A 12,951-nucleotide genomic window follows, 5' to 3' on the forward strand; every position below is an offset into this window, starting at 1 on the left:
AACAAACCAACACCTCCGTTTTTCCACATCATATCCGCAAATGCTGTATCATCTTCCATCTTTGTTCTGCTGGATGTATAATGTACTGTTTAATCCACATGTCGGAAGGAAAATTCACATTCACGTTATGCAAAGCAAACATTCCTCCAAATCTCCTGCTTCTCCATTGGTGCCTCACCTCTTGAGAGATGGTAATGTGGGGGAAATCAAACATTTTTTCTGAGGAGCCAGCCCTCAAGACATTCAAATGAGGCAATACATTTCGATTCATATTTCAGGTGCAGTTTCTGGAGTGTTTAAGTGATGAGAGTAGCAATCAGAAGCAAAGAGCTGGACTCTCAAACTTGGCTGAAGTCACGGCTCTTGGTTCGCTTCAGTCTTGTGTGCCTGTGGAGAGCTGAGGCATCTCTCTGGTCTCTCAGCCCAGCACAGCACATTCATTATTAATCTACCAGTCTCTCCCTCCTTCTCGGCTCAGCCAATTACAGTTGGGCCCCTGCGACTGCTGCCTGTCTCATTTGACGCTGCGCTGGTTGGCTTTGATGTCTCTATCAACACGAAAGAGCCGGGCACCGAGTCTTAATAGAGCAGAAGGGGATTATGCGACTGCCAGCCCCCGGGGGTGGAACAATTTTTAAAATATATGTTTAATTCATACTTTATTTTATTATCAGGAGACTTTGGGCCAAGCTTTAGCCAGGGTCTTGCCACTTTCTGCACTGCTATCACAGCAACATGCTTGTTAATCCTATTACCCTTTCATTTGGGGAACCACACAAGCCTGCAAGCAGAGCAGGCTCGACTACCAGAGGCCTCGCACACCTCCCTCCTGGGCTGGCAGCCTTTCCTTCCTCTGCTCATTTCATATGGAGAACGCCTTTATTAACCAGCAGAAGCCACTCCACATGCAGCGCTGATACTCTGGTATGAAGTCGGGCTGCTTTGGCTCATAAATGTTAATGTTGTTATTAGGGTTCAGAGGTCAGTTTGCTTCTCAGAAAAATCTACTGGTACTTGGCAAAAATGTAAAAACCACGAAAGCGAGGTTGCACAAACTCCAATCGGCAGCAATGTTTCCAAATATAATCAACCAATTTCTGCTTTTTCTCACCACTACACTGCCATTAGATGCTCGCAGCTCCCTGGTTCCACTCAGTGTTATTTGTTTAAAGTGGGCTTTTCGCCATCAGTTGAACTTCTAACAACAATCGTTCCATCACTTCCCTAACTCAGGTCCCACTCGCTATTTGCAGCACTGACCTTTAAAGCAGGAAGTTACTGTTAACACAGCTCCAACGACAACCTGCTTTACAGCATTTTTTTCCCTCCCCCTTCTCACCAGGGACAGCGCTCTGCACTAAAGTCCCGTCTCACACATGCTAAAAATTTAGATTACAGGGTCTGGGTACCGTCATTTAAAATTACGACTTCATTTGACAGCAGCGGTGTCAAGTTAGAAGACCGCACTAGCCGCGACGCCCAATGACAAAAATTCACTTTGGAAATTCATTTTCATTCTGCATGATTTTCATTAACGGAAAACAGCAGCTCTATTACATAAAGCTGTGATGTAATTTTGTGAGCATGACTCAAAGCAGCGGGAAACCCCACGCAGAAGAATCTCAAAGCTGCTTTCATTATCAAAAAGAAAAAAAAAAAAAAAAAGACAACATTGCATACATTTATTAGGGATGGACGCCAATTCTAATACATGCAAATTCACCATTGTCCTTGAAATGTAGTGTCAACATTATTGCAAACACTTGTCTCCCTGCTGTTTTGTGTATTATATTTTTATTATCTTAGGATAAAAAAAACATTAACAATTACATGGGATGCCTTGTTCTGCATAATTTAACATATACACAGTGGGAACAGGAATGGCAATGCTTTAGACATCATCACAGCCTCTTTATAACCCCCGCCCACCCCCAACCCACTGCCCGCATGCAGTTTGCACTGCACAAAGGCCAAAAGTCACGTGAGACAGCCTGCAAAGAGCACAAGAAGCATTCACAGTAAAGGAATATAGGAAGGAGGAGAGGATGGAGGGTGGGGGAGAGTAAAAGATGAGAGGAGAAGAGAGGGAGTGAAACAAAGTGACTGCAGCACTGGCCTTGGTTTAGACAGGAGAAGAGCAGCATAGTCCTCGTATATCATTCTAGCTTCTCCCACACTTCAACTCCCATCTCCTGATTGTGGTACTCTTTCCATTGTCTTTGACACGAAAAAGTTTGTTATATATGCATGTATATATGTATATACATATATGTATGTATATATATATAAACACAGTTTTATAGCTACAGCACCTTTTCCCATGGGGCAACAGTGTCAATACCTCGCACATGGTTCATGGTCGTGCCAGAGAGAGAAAAAAACAAAACAAAACAATATATTGGTCAGGATATTTCATCTTTTTTCCCCCTAAAATTGGCATTTGACATGATGATATTCTATTGCCGTCTGGGGGAGGGAAGGGACAAAGGTTCTTCTTTCGAGTTTATATTCAAGTTTTCTCCTTTTTTTCTGCTGTATAATTTCTTCCTTTTTCTTGTTTAAAAAGAGTTCACACTTTTGTGATTTGTGTGTGCTGCTCTTCATCAAAAGGTTCATTTTCCGGATCTGAGTCAGTGGTGTCAGAGTATCGATAATGGTCTGGCTCATTGTCGCTAACGTCGGGGGTGACTGATGTTGAAGTACTAGCCTCGGAGTTCGGCTCCTCCACGGTTTTCGTAAAGTACAACTTCACCTGGAAACCAAGACGAGATGATCACAAACAAGTCTCGTCGCTGCTCTTTTCAGTTTAAAAATGCAAAGTGAACTGACAGCAGATATACGGTTATTCAACAGCAGAAAGATTACAGCACTTACTTTGAAGTTTGGTGAGAAGTAGCGGTTAGCTTTGTCTTTGTTGGCCTTGTCCAAGTCGTTCTTATTAAGTGTCAGGATGAGATAGTCCTTGTCCCTGTCGCTTTCTTTGCTGCTTTCCTTCTTCTCCTCCCTGTAGTTTTCTCTCCAGTTGTCCTTGCACTCGGCACTTTGCAGTTGGCCCAGTCCCGGTCGGCCTGGTCCAGGTCCCTGTCCCGGAAGACCCTGCCCTGGTGGCCCCTGCTGGCTCTCTAAACTGTTAACTGCCCCGTTCTCCATCTTGTCCCCACCCTCCTCTGGTCCAGGGATGAAGAAAGTGTTCACCCAAAAATGAAACATTTTGTCCTGGAGGGGGAGAGGTTACAACAGATTGAGTGAATGAAGTACTGAAAGGAAACTTTACAGGTTTTTGATTAGGTTTCTTTCCAAAATCAGTTGTTCTAGCTAAGGCTGATGGTCCATTTTTTACTGTCAACAAATTCAGAGAAAAGCCAGCCTTGCACTAGTCAGTTTAAGTATTTTTCAACTGCTGTGCACCCAGTACATTTCTTTCTACCAATGCACTATTCTACTCCTGTTTCAGAAGCGTTTGTTAAAAACTGCACCCAGCCATTTTAGGAAATTAGCGAGCATTTAACCAGTGTCGTTTTTAGCAAACACTACTAACAGGAGTAAACAGTGCATTTTTTGGGGTCTATTTTCAGCTGTGGGTTAATATAAATTTCAGTATTTATGGCAGCAGGACAGCGAATGAGGGATTTACCTCAAAATAAACTGGTTGCCCTGCTTGTGGTCCTGAAGGAACATGCCAATGGTGTGCCTAATTGATCTGTTTTTAATAGTTTTTGGGACAAAACTGGCCTGCAGCACAGAGACCCAAGATATTAAAAATACCACATTTTTGATTTTTGGTTTATTTGTGAGAACTGTGGCAATAAAACCGTAATTGCTGGCACCCTGCCAAGTGTGAAAATGCTTAGTCGTCTTATCGTTCTGTGACCTAGTCACTTTATGGCATACAGTGGCTGAAATAAGCTCCTAAATTAGACTGAGCAAATGCAGCCGCAATGAAATCTCCCAAACACAGACAACTAACCTTCTTCAACATCTTATTCTGTTTATGGAAGAACTCCACTTTGATGTCTCCGCAGACTGGGAGCGGCTGGGGAAATTCAAAAAACATATGCTTGTCCTCGCGCCGTGTGTGAGCGGGGTTCGATGTGTGAATCTTCACTTTCAGCTGGTACACCACAAACTGGGGATCTGGAAAAAGTGTTGACGTTGTACAGGGGTGAGGAGCACGATGGGTGAGATTTGTGAGAGGGGGAAGGGGGGAGTGGGAGAGAAGAGACAGAAAGCACAATAAGAGGAGTGAGCGACAGTGGAGGAGGGAGTAAATCAGGAGGGCGAGACAGGATACAAGTGTTATTACATGCGTTTGACAAAAGAAAATGGCACAGCACACCACCACCTCCCACCCACTGAGTAAGTGAAAAAAAAAGTGATAAAACATTATATTAAAATTAAGGAGGAGAAAGGGAAAGTTAACAGGCCACAAAATGTAACACCCAAATAGACCCAGAACCAGAGACACAGGACCCTATTCTGATAGACAGTCATTGGTTTGGTCTTGGACCAGCACAACACGTTGCATTTAGAAGAATTTTAACCCTTTCTTCTTCCTGTCAGGGTGGATGGTGGTGCTGGAGATGACTTCATGTGCCCCTAAGCTTTTCCTTTCCTGCTAAGCAACATGTCTACCTCAGACTGCTCCTGCCTTCTGGATCTCTGGGGCCATATAAAAACAAATGAGTGAAAAAATAATAATGGATGAAAGGCTCATTTACCCCAATGCCAATTCCCTTTCTTGAAGCCCTGAGGGGTCGGCTCGCTCCTGTTTTTAATGGTACTGTCCCCTTAGAGAGAAAGAAGGAGATTATCACAAACAGGGCCTGGCTGGCCTGTCAGGGGCTTGACAGCACAGCAGGTACAAAACACAAGAGCTCTACACAAATATTTACATCTACATAGCTTTTCTTAACAACAACATTCAATCCGTGGCTTCAAAGCAGAGTTGTGCATCTTACAAAAACGTTTGACAAGGCACCTAGTGTGCACATGAGAAACACAAAGAGGAAGAAACAAACGGGGAACTTTGAAATTGCTGAAAATCAAACGACCAAAATGCGTCAGTTTTCTTTGGTGGAAATAAAGAGAGAAGTGTTTGACATTGAGCAGTTTCTAGCAATTAAACTGGTTTCTATTTTATCACTGCAGTGAGCTAAGAACTAGAAAAGCTAGAAAAACAAACCGCAAAACAGAAAAAAAGTGATGCACATACAAAGACGTCAAACTCAGAATAGGGCCTTTTTAAGCAGAGGGTTAGCAGGGGAAAAAAAGAAGGAAGGATCGATACAGTCAGGGGTTTGCAGCACAGTCACGTGTTAGGGTAAAGAAGTCACAGACATGAAGGAAGGACAGGTTGCTTTTTCTGACCGACAGCTAAAAATGGACAAATTCAGATACGAGGAGAGCACAACATCGTATGACTCAGATGCATTTGAGCAGATAAGCAGAATTATTTCACTTTTTTTAACCCCCTCCTCAGGCTAAAACAGAGCACTATTTAAACACTAAAAAAAGGTTTTCTACATGCAGCTAAACACTCTGCATTCATGTGAACATGAAAAATGAAACGCAGGGAATGAAATTTAATTAAGAGTGACATTATTTGCTTAGAAATTTGGGGAAATCACTAAAGTTAGCACTGCAGTAAGCATTTGGTTTTGACGGCTGTTAAAAAAAATAAATCAAACGGGTTGGACTGCTTGCGTTTGTCACTACGTCAACAGGGGAGAACAAGTGCAAATGTTGGCAGACATTTTACAGCCGTCATATCAATTAAACTCTGAGCAAACATGCAGTGATATGTAAATACTCATAACTGAGTGGCTGTTACCGTCAGTGACTTACTGAGTGCTGCGCTATTGTTTGCTAAAATTACTGCCATCTAAATTCCTCTCGACTTTAAGTTACTTCCTGGTTCGGCCTTAGGAAAACATGTAAAACCTGTGCTTATGTAGCTACTACTATAGGATGCGCTCTTCTCTATAGAAGGGCATGCTGTAGTTCTTCTCGATGGTGAGCATAGAAAACGAAATCCTATAAAAGTCTCTCACTAGAGAGGAGCCAAAAAAAATTTAGATTAATGGCTCGGCTTTGCAGTTTTCAGAGCTAATAAAAATCTTAAAAGGCTCCTGTGGAAAAAAAAATCTGAAATTTTTATTAAGACAACCAGTGGGGATCTGGTTCACCGGGATTTTCTGTGAGCAGCAACAAGCAGACTTGATCGATACAAAACCGCCCTTGTTAGTTAAATACAGCACGAAATTCAGCTGTACTCAACAAGGCTATTAAAAAAAAAATAAAAAAAAGAAACAGCAGAGGACAACTTGGCTCCACCACAGATGACCTGCAATGCCCTACGGTGCTACGCTGCAGTGTGTGGGTTAGCCCCACGGTGCACCATACATGCAAGGCCCTCGCTCTGTCTGAACAGCGGTATGCATGCCTACGCCCTAGATTGGAGTTGAAGTTGAACATGAGCGTGACTCACTGCAGGTGCCCCCGCTGAACATAGGGAGAGTCTCGAACACCATTTTGTGGAAGAGCAATGCCACCGGCTTGTACTCCAGCTGGTGCTTCAGTAGGTAGCTGTAGTAGTAGACGTAGCGACGCTGGCTCGGGATCGTTACTCCCTGCAAACAAAAGCAACAATGTTTAATCCAGGGGTGCCAAACATAAAGCCCAGGGGCTGGAATTGGCACGGAAAAGAGTCCACTCTGGCCCACTGGACGGCTTTGAAAAAAATTGAAAGGATGACATGAATTTGAGACTTTTAAGTGTATTTTATAAGTTTTATGGCTTTCCCCCCACAGCCAGTCATACTAAACCACTGTAAATAAGTAACAGATAAACAAATAACAGAAAGCTCCCAATCAGTCACTATCTACTATAGAAATGTATGATTTTAAAGTCGGATTACAGCGAAAAGAAAAAAGAAAATAAATATTTTTCATTTTATAATTACAGGACAGTCTTTTTCTTACATTTTAAGCTCAAAGCAGCATTTTTTAATCATGTAGTAAAACTGAGATGTGTTGATGAAACTACAGTACTATTACTTATGTTAAAATATCTCGCAGATTAAATGTGTAGTGAAACTTTTTTAGACTGACAGAAAAGGGAGTTTCACTGGTTCGGCACACTTAAGTAGGCCGTATCTGCATGTGGCCCACAATGCAAAATGAATTTGACATCCGTGGTTTTGACGCAGATGAGGGACGTAGGATGCAACATGAGATCACCTTCGAGTTTATCCGTTTAATATGTATTACTTCTTAAAACAGAGCACTGGTGCCTGAAATTATGCTTCTGTTTTCTATGTGTGTTCAAATCTTTGTTTTCTATGTGTGTTCAAATCTTTGCAACCTTGATAATTATTAGTGAAAATCAACTCAGTCATCTTGTATGGTCTCCCTCTCTTTTTCTTAGCTTGAACATGAAATTTACTTTCAATTTGAAACCAATTAAGCAGGATGTGGCTCATCAGTCACTGCCCTGCTTGATGCAACTGCTCTAAAAAGTAATAAAGCCTTCGGAATTGAAAGCATTTGTTTCGTGATCTCACCTTCTTGTCCCTTGTCCTGACCTCCCCATAAAAGTCAAGTGCTTCTTGGGCCTCCTGAAATTTCCCACGATGGAGGAGATACGCGCAGATCATGACTCCGGTGCGGCCCTTCCCGGCCTTACAGTGAATGGCCGCCACGTGATTGTCATCCTCACTGAGCCACTGGTCCAGGTCTTCACAAAACGGCTTAATAAGCTCCAGCTGAGGAGGGTTATGGTCTTCGAAGGGGTACTGTGCAACTGAGGTGTGGCGGGATGCAAGCCCACGCAAAGTTGTGATGAGAGAGGGGGGGGGGGGGGGGAGGGGGGGGGGGGGGGGAGACAGTGCAAACAGGTCAGCATAGACAAGGTGGGAAGGGAGATGCTGAGTATTTTGAGAGATCTGACGACCTTGTGCGTCATCAGGCCTTCAGCAGGGCTTTTATTTCTTAAAAACAGCATTTATAGAAAATGTGAAGCAGCCTACCTCTGCAGTTAAATTTGGCAGTATCGTAGTGTCTTTCTGCACAGCTGAAATGTCAAGAAAATCCCCCCCAGAAAACTCCAGTTAGCAATCACACAAGAGGAAGCTGGTAAGTAAACAAGGATGAGCTCAGATGCAAACAAAATGTAGAAACTTACAGGTTGTAGATTTTGTAGTGGTTTTTATGCTTTGAATCCAAAAACCTGTCCGCAGAAAAATAATAAAATCATTAGATCGATATGAGATCAAAGTGCTAGAGCAAAACGAATAAACTCATGTACTGCAGGATAAACTGCATGTTTGTTATATTACCCTTTACCGAGATCACACTTACCGTACTACATCATCTATATTGTTTCTGTACACGCCTTCAAGTCTCTCTGCTGGAAAGCCCATTGCAATGATATTTGGGTAAATATCTGTTCAAGCAGTCAAGGAAATGTACAATCTGCAGGAAATCAAGAGGGAGCTACTACCAAGGCTCCCAGCGTCAGAACTAAAGCTTTTAAAGGAAAGGACTGCTTAAAAGAATTTGCCATTACAGCACAACTTCAAGAATGCAGACATGAGTGAAAGGGTTGAGAAAAGTTTTAGTCCACGCCATTATAAGAGTGTGATTGTAGTTATGGATAGACAGGAGAATAGGGGAGGGGTGCTGGCCAGTATGTGCGTGCATGTTGTGACAGATGGCCTTGACAGTGAGAAGCAAGCAGTGACGGCAGGAGTAACCATGCTCCTGCTTCAGCCAGGCCCACATGTGGGTGCATGAGTAGAGTCTCTGCTCCCTGACCGGCATGTATTTTTAGAACATAAAGTTATATTGGGATGATCGCAAATGTTCGACTTATCTAGTCTGAATTCAGCCAGAGACATTTGAATATCTGCGAGATTGCAAGCGGGAAACATGAAGTCACACATGTAAGGAAGAGGGAAAAAAAGTTAACTCAAAAAACAAATGCGCCGAGCTGCAAATTTGCAGGTGCAGAAAAAGGTGGTGTTTGTGTTTCAAATGGCTCCATATTTCCGCAAGAACGGTGAGGAAAATGTCGTGGCCAATTATATGGTGACATACATTCACTCTTAAAGGCGCACATCAGTATCACATTGCACTGAAAAAGAATAATTTGGTTGGCATGCATGTCTTGAAGGCTCGGCTCCAACGCCTACCTGTAACTGAAGTCTGCTCGTCAGTCTAAGCTGTGGGATTTCACACTTTAACCACTGACTAAAGGGCAACCTTTTCTTACACTTCCTGTGCCACAACGTCAAAAATAGAAAGGCTGAATATTTCTAATTGGATGTGTTTCGTTTTGTCCCCCCCCCCCCCCAGAGTCAAATCACTTTTTAAATGGTCAAAATAATTTGACACACGCATCTGACAGCTTTGGCGAGAAAGCACAGCCGGCAGCCTCTATACAGCCCTCAACTTTCCTGGTGTGTGCAGTGCACATACAAGAACCTGTGGATGTAAAAAGCCCACAAGGTCAACTCTTTTGATTCAGTCTGCATACACACAGCTCATTGTTCAATCAGCAGACCTACAAGTACAAAAAAAAGGTTTTCCACAAACCCGGGTCAACTGTACTATGGCAGACATTAATGCTGTTTCAGCCATTTTTGGGGGAAATTTTCAGCAAAACCCCATCAGAGGATTTCAGTAAGTGCTTGCACGCAACCCCATGCAACCAGGCTATGCACAACACAGGCCTCGTACATAAATTCAAGCCAGCCCTATAGCAAATCTTTGAGGTTATTTGCATACAGCCAAGCTACTTCCTTGAAACTCAGCACAGCCGCCTAAGCTGTATATCCTGTACTATAATAAACCTGTTGATTAAGGGCTCAAAAACCTAATTAGGAGATAAAAACTAGTTTTTAATGCTTTATAATGGGCTACTCTAACCCGTGGATCTACGGGCAAAGTGGGTCCAGTCAGACTTTAACTGATCTTTACAAACCTTCAGGGAGAACTTCAGTCCAGAGCATGGGGGTCTTGGTTTCTGCAGCTGGAAAGAGATTCATATGTTGGACCCCTGAAGGAAGCTCCAAGTAGGAGGAAAAAAAAATCTGATGCTTTAGACACGCCTTTTCTTAAAAGCCAGCCCTGCCTCAGCTCTATGCATATGCCAAATCCACAACTGAGAACGAGAGAGGGGGGGAGATAGGGAGAGTGGGACCCAGCAGGAGCTAAGGTGGGGAGGACAGGAAAGGAGGAGAGCAGAGGAAAAGGGGCAAGCAGAGGGAGGGAGAATTAGGAGTGGGAGTAGTAAAGAAAAAGAGCGAGAGGAGAGGTGGTGGATTGAGAGGGTAAGAGGGAGAGAGCACTCAGACAGCAATGATGATACAAGATCACTGGCAACTCTATTTTAAGGGCAATTCCCAGAACTGTGATACTGCATTACATAACTGCAGAAAGCCCATATTGTTTTTAGACATAGTGCCAAACATGATAAAAGGGATAATTCGAAAGGGCCCACATCCAAACAAGAGGTGGCTTCACACCAAAGAAAGATTCCACTTTTGAGTGGTGTACCCTATTCACACCTGCACAAAGCTGTAGAGGTATACCACAAGAGTCCTGCCACTGACAAGACATGACATTCGATTTACCACATTATAAAAGCAGGCGAGAAACATCAGATCAAATACTGTGAGACACGCCTTTCATCAGCATCTGCAGTCACACATACATCATAGCTGACAGCTCTGCCTGAAATCACTTCACTATGTTTCTATCTATAGTGTCAAGTCAAGGTAACTAGCACTCAGCTCTACATCTGCACTTTCAGAAAAGAAAGAACAAAAAACGCCACTCAGCAAGGTTTTCAAGTTGCTAACAATAACAAAAGTAAATTCGGTACATAAACACTCCAGGCCGCTCAACTCTTTGTATACTTTAAGGAACCAGATAGGGTTGGAACTTCCATTATTGATTAATCTGCAATTTCAGATTCCTACCCCCCACCCCCAGCACACACACACCACCCAATAATAATGTGGAAAAAGTCCCAAAGCCCAGGTGGGATTTTCAAACGTCTTAATTTCTTCTTACAGTAAACTGATTACATCAAGTTTTCACATTTGAGAAGCTGGCTTTGTATTGTTTTTAGTTTGCTTAGAAATGTATTTATGTTTTTATATATATATATATATATATATATATATATATATATATATATATATATATATATATATATATATTTTTTTTTTTTTTTTTTTTTTTTAAACAATAGGATATGATCTGACAACTTAATTCCGCCATAAAACCAAAAATGTCAAACTCTGGGACTCAGAGGTGATCTCAACACAAAGGCATATTAATTGAAACTTTTACCATTAACCAACTTTAAGCACTGTAGCAAATTACATTTTGCATTTAGCTGCCCAAAGTCAATCACTTAAGTTGCTATTCTAGCTTACCACAAGCCAAATAAGCAAAAGTACCAACTTTAGAAGCGGGAATACTGCGCCAGTGAGGTCAGCTATTGTCAGTGTCAGTCCTGCTGTGAAGATTGAAATTTAATTTCTTTTAATATTTTAATAGCCATCTTAACAAAAGGGAAAGGAGTTTTATATCCATCAGTGAACGTTAAACCCATTAAGAAACACAGATAAGAGGGGCAAGAGTACTTTAGCCATTTGCTCGATTGTGTCAAAACAAACGAGAAACCCACCGAAAATTAAAAACCTGGGTAGCAAATCCAGATGTAAATAAAAGCCAAAGATACCCTAAAACAAATCCTAAACGCATCATATATGCTTACGAGAGGCACAGATTTAAAATGATAAATATGGCCAAATGACTAACAATTTCACAACCTTCACCCAGGTTCACCCAGGCTAAATGCCCTGTCACATTTAAACACAGAGACCAATGTCCAGCTTAACAGAGGTTTCCAGCTGTGATGTTAGTGTGGTATTCATACGTGCCGCTTTGACAGATCCACCATCTTTCAAACATGCTGGGTGACAGCAAAGCTGCGCTGTCGGACCAACTAGCAGCTAGCTACGATAAGTAGCAGGGGAGCCATCTACCTCACGTTACTCCACCGAACTGGTTCCAGTGCTCTTAACCAGTGCAGCTAGACCATGTTAGTGACCAGTGGCCCGAAAGCTTTACAAATTAAGAAGGATACATGTTAAGTCCAGGTCGAAACCATCCTCTTGGTATCTCCTTTTGTTCCGACTGACCATTTCTTTTATAATCGACGACATTGTAGCAGGTGACAGGAGTCTATATGGGGTAATCTAGTATTGGCGGTTTGGCCGATTATGTCGCAGTCACTGGGTCTGCTCTCGGTGGCTCACGGCTGAATTTTCCAGGTCCTGACAGAGAAGTGCTAGCCAGCAGTAGCGGTGGCTGTCGGTAGGATTAGAAAGGCTTCCTCTGGATCATAAAGACGGGCCTTGCTCTGCTCCTCCGCGGAGGCCCGACTTTCCCAATCCTGCAATTCGTTTTGCAAACACCCCCGGATAAAATACATGCAGGTGTCCTTAGAGGAAAATACTTCAGAATGCCGTGAAATGTCCAAGCTGAAGGCTCAATGGCAGCTGCCGCGATTGACAGCAAGAAGACAGAGAACTCACCGGTTCTCTAAACCCGTATCCAGTCACTAAGACGTAGCTAGCTCGCTAGCTAACTAGCTAGCTAGCACAGCTAGCTAGCAACAATAGCTAATGCTACCTCCTTTTTCGATCCAAATGCCCCCTAACGATTTAACATTGTCATCGACTGATTGCCAGGAACACATCTGAAAAAAAGTGACAGGCTCCACCTTCGATGTATAGAGACTATACAAAGTTCAGAAATGTGTACAGGCTGATTTGACAGTTCCGTCCCGTGAAATCATCTTCTTTTCTCGCTCCTCTAGCTCCAGCTGAACTCTCAGGCTCCCATCATGGCCTCCACAGAAGGAAAAAAAGAAGGT

At 42.7% G+C, this 12,951-nt stretch overlaps 1 protein-coding gene across 2 annotated transcripts; it reads right to left on the minus strand.

The window, feature by feature from the left end:
• Positions 1 to 1,775: 1,775 nt before the first annotated feature.
• On the minus strand, positions 1,776 to 12,949 carry LOC146560989 (phosphatidylinositol 3,4,5-trisphosphate 3-phosphatase and dual-specificity protein phosphatase PTEN). Of its 2 annotated transcripts, XM_085296652.1 has the most exons (10): positions 12,160 to 12,949; positions 8,358 to 8,442; positions 8,182 to 8,226; positions 8,027 to 8,070; positions 7,562 to 7,800; positions 6,488 to 6,629; positions 4,719 to 4,787; positions 3,968 to 4,134; positions 2,875 to 3,216; positions 1,776 to 2,752 (listed from the first exon to the last, which is right to left on the minus strand). In XM_085296652.1, the coding sequence occupies exons 1-10, from the start codon at positions 12,236 to 12,238 to the stop codon at positions 2,570 to 2,572; spliced, it is 1,395 nt and encodes a 464-aa protein (XP_085152778.1). In that variant the 5' UTR covers positions 12,239 to 12,949; the 3' UTR covers positions 1,776 to 2,569. The 2 variants fall into 2 exon arrangements, with proteins under 2 accessions (XP_085152778.1, XP_085152780.1); XM_085296654.1 differs by lacking the exon at positions 4,719 to 4,787.
• Between the last annotated feature and the right edge of the window lie 2 nt (positions 12,950 to 12,951).

The sequence above is a fragment of the Mchenga conophoros genome, linkage group LG13 (assembly GCF_057382185.1).
Source record: "Mchenga conophoros isolate Kocher_MC1m ecotype Shallow Benthic linkage group LG13, M_conophoros_male_GT1.1, whole genome shotgun sequence".
Lineage (NCBI taxonomy): Eukaryota > Metazoa > Chordata > Actinopteri > Cichliformes > Cichlidae > Mchenga > Mchenga conophoros.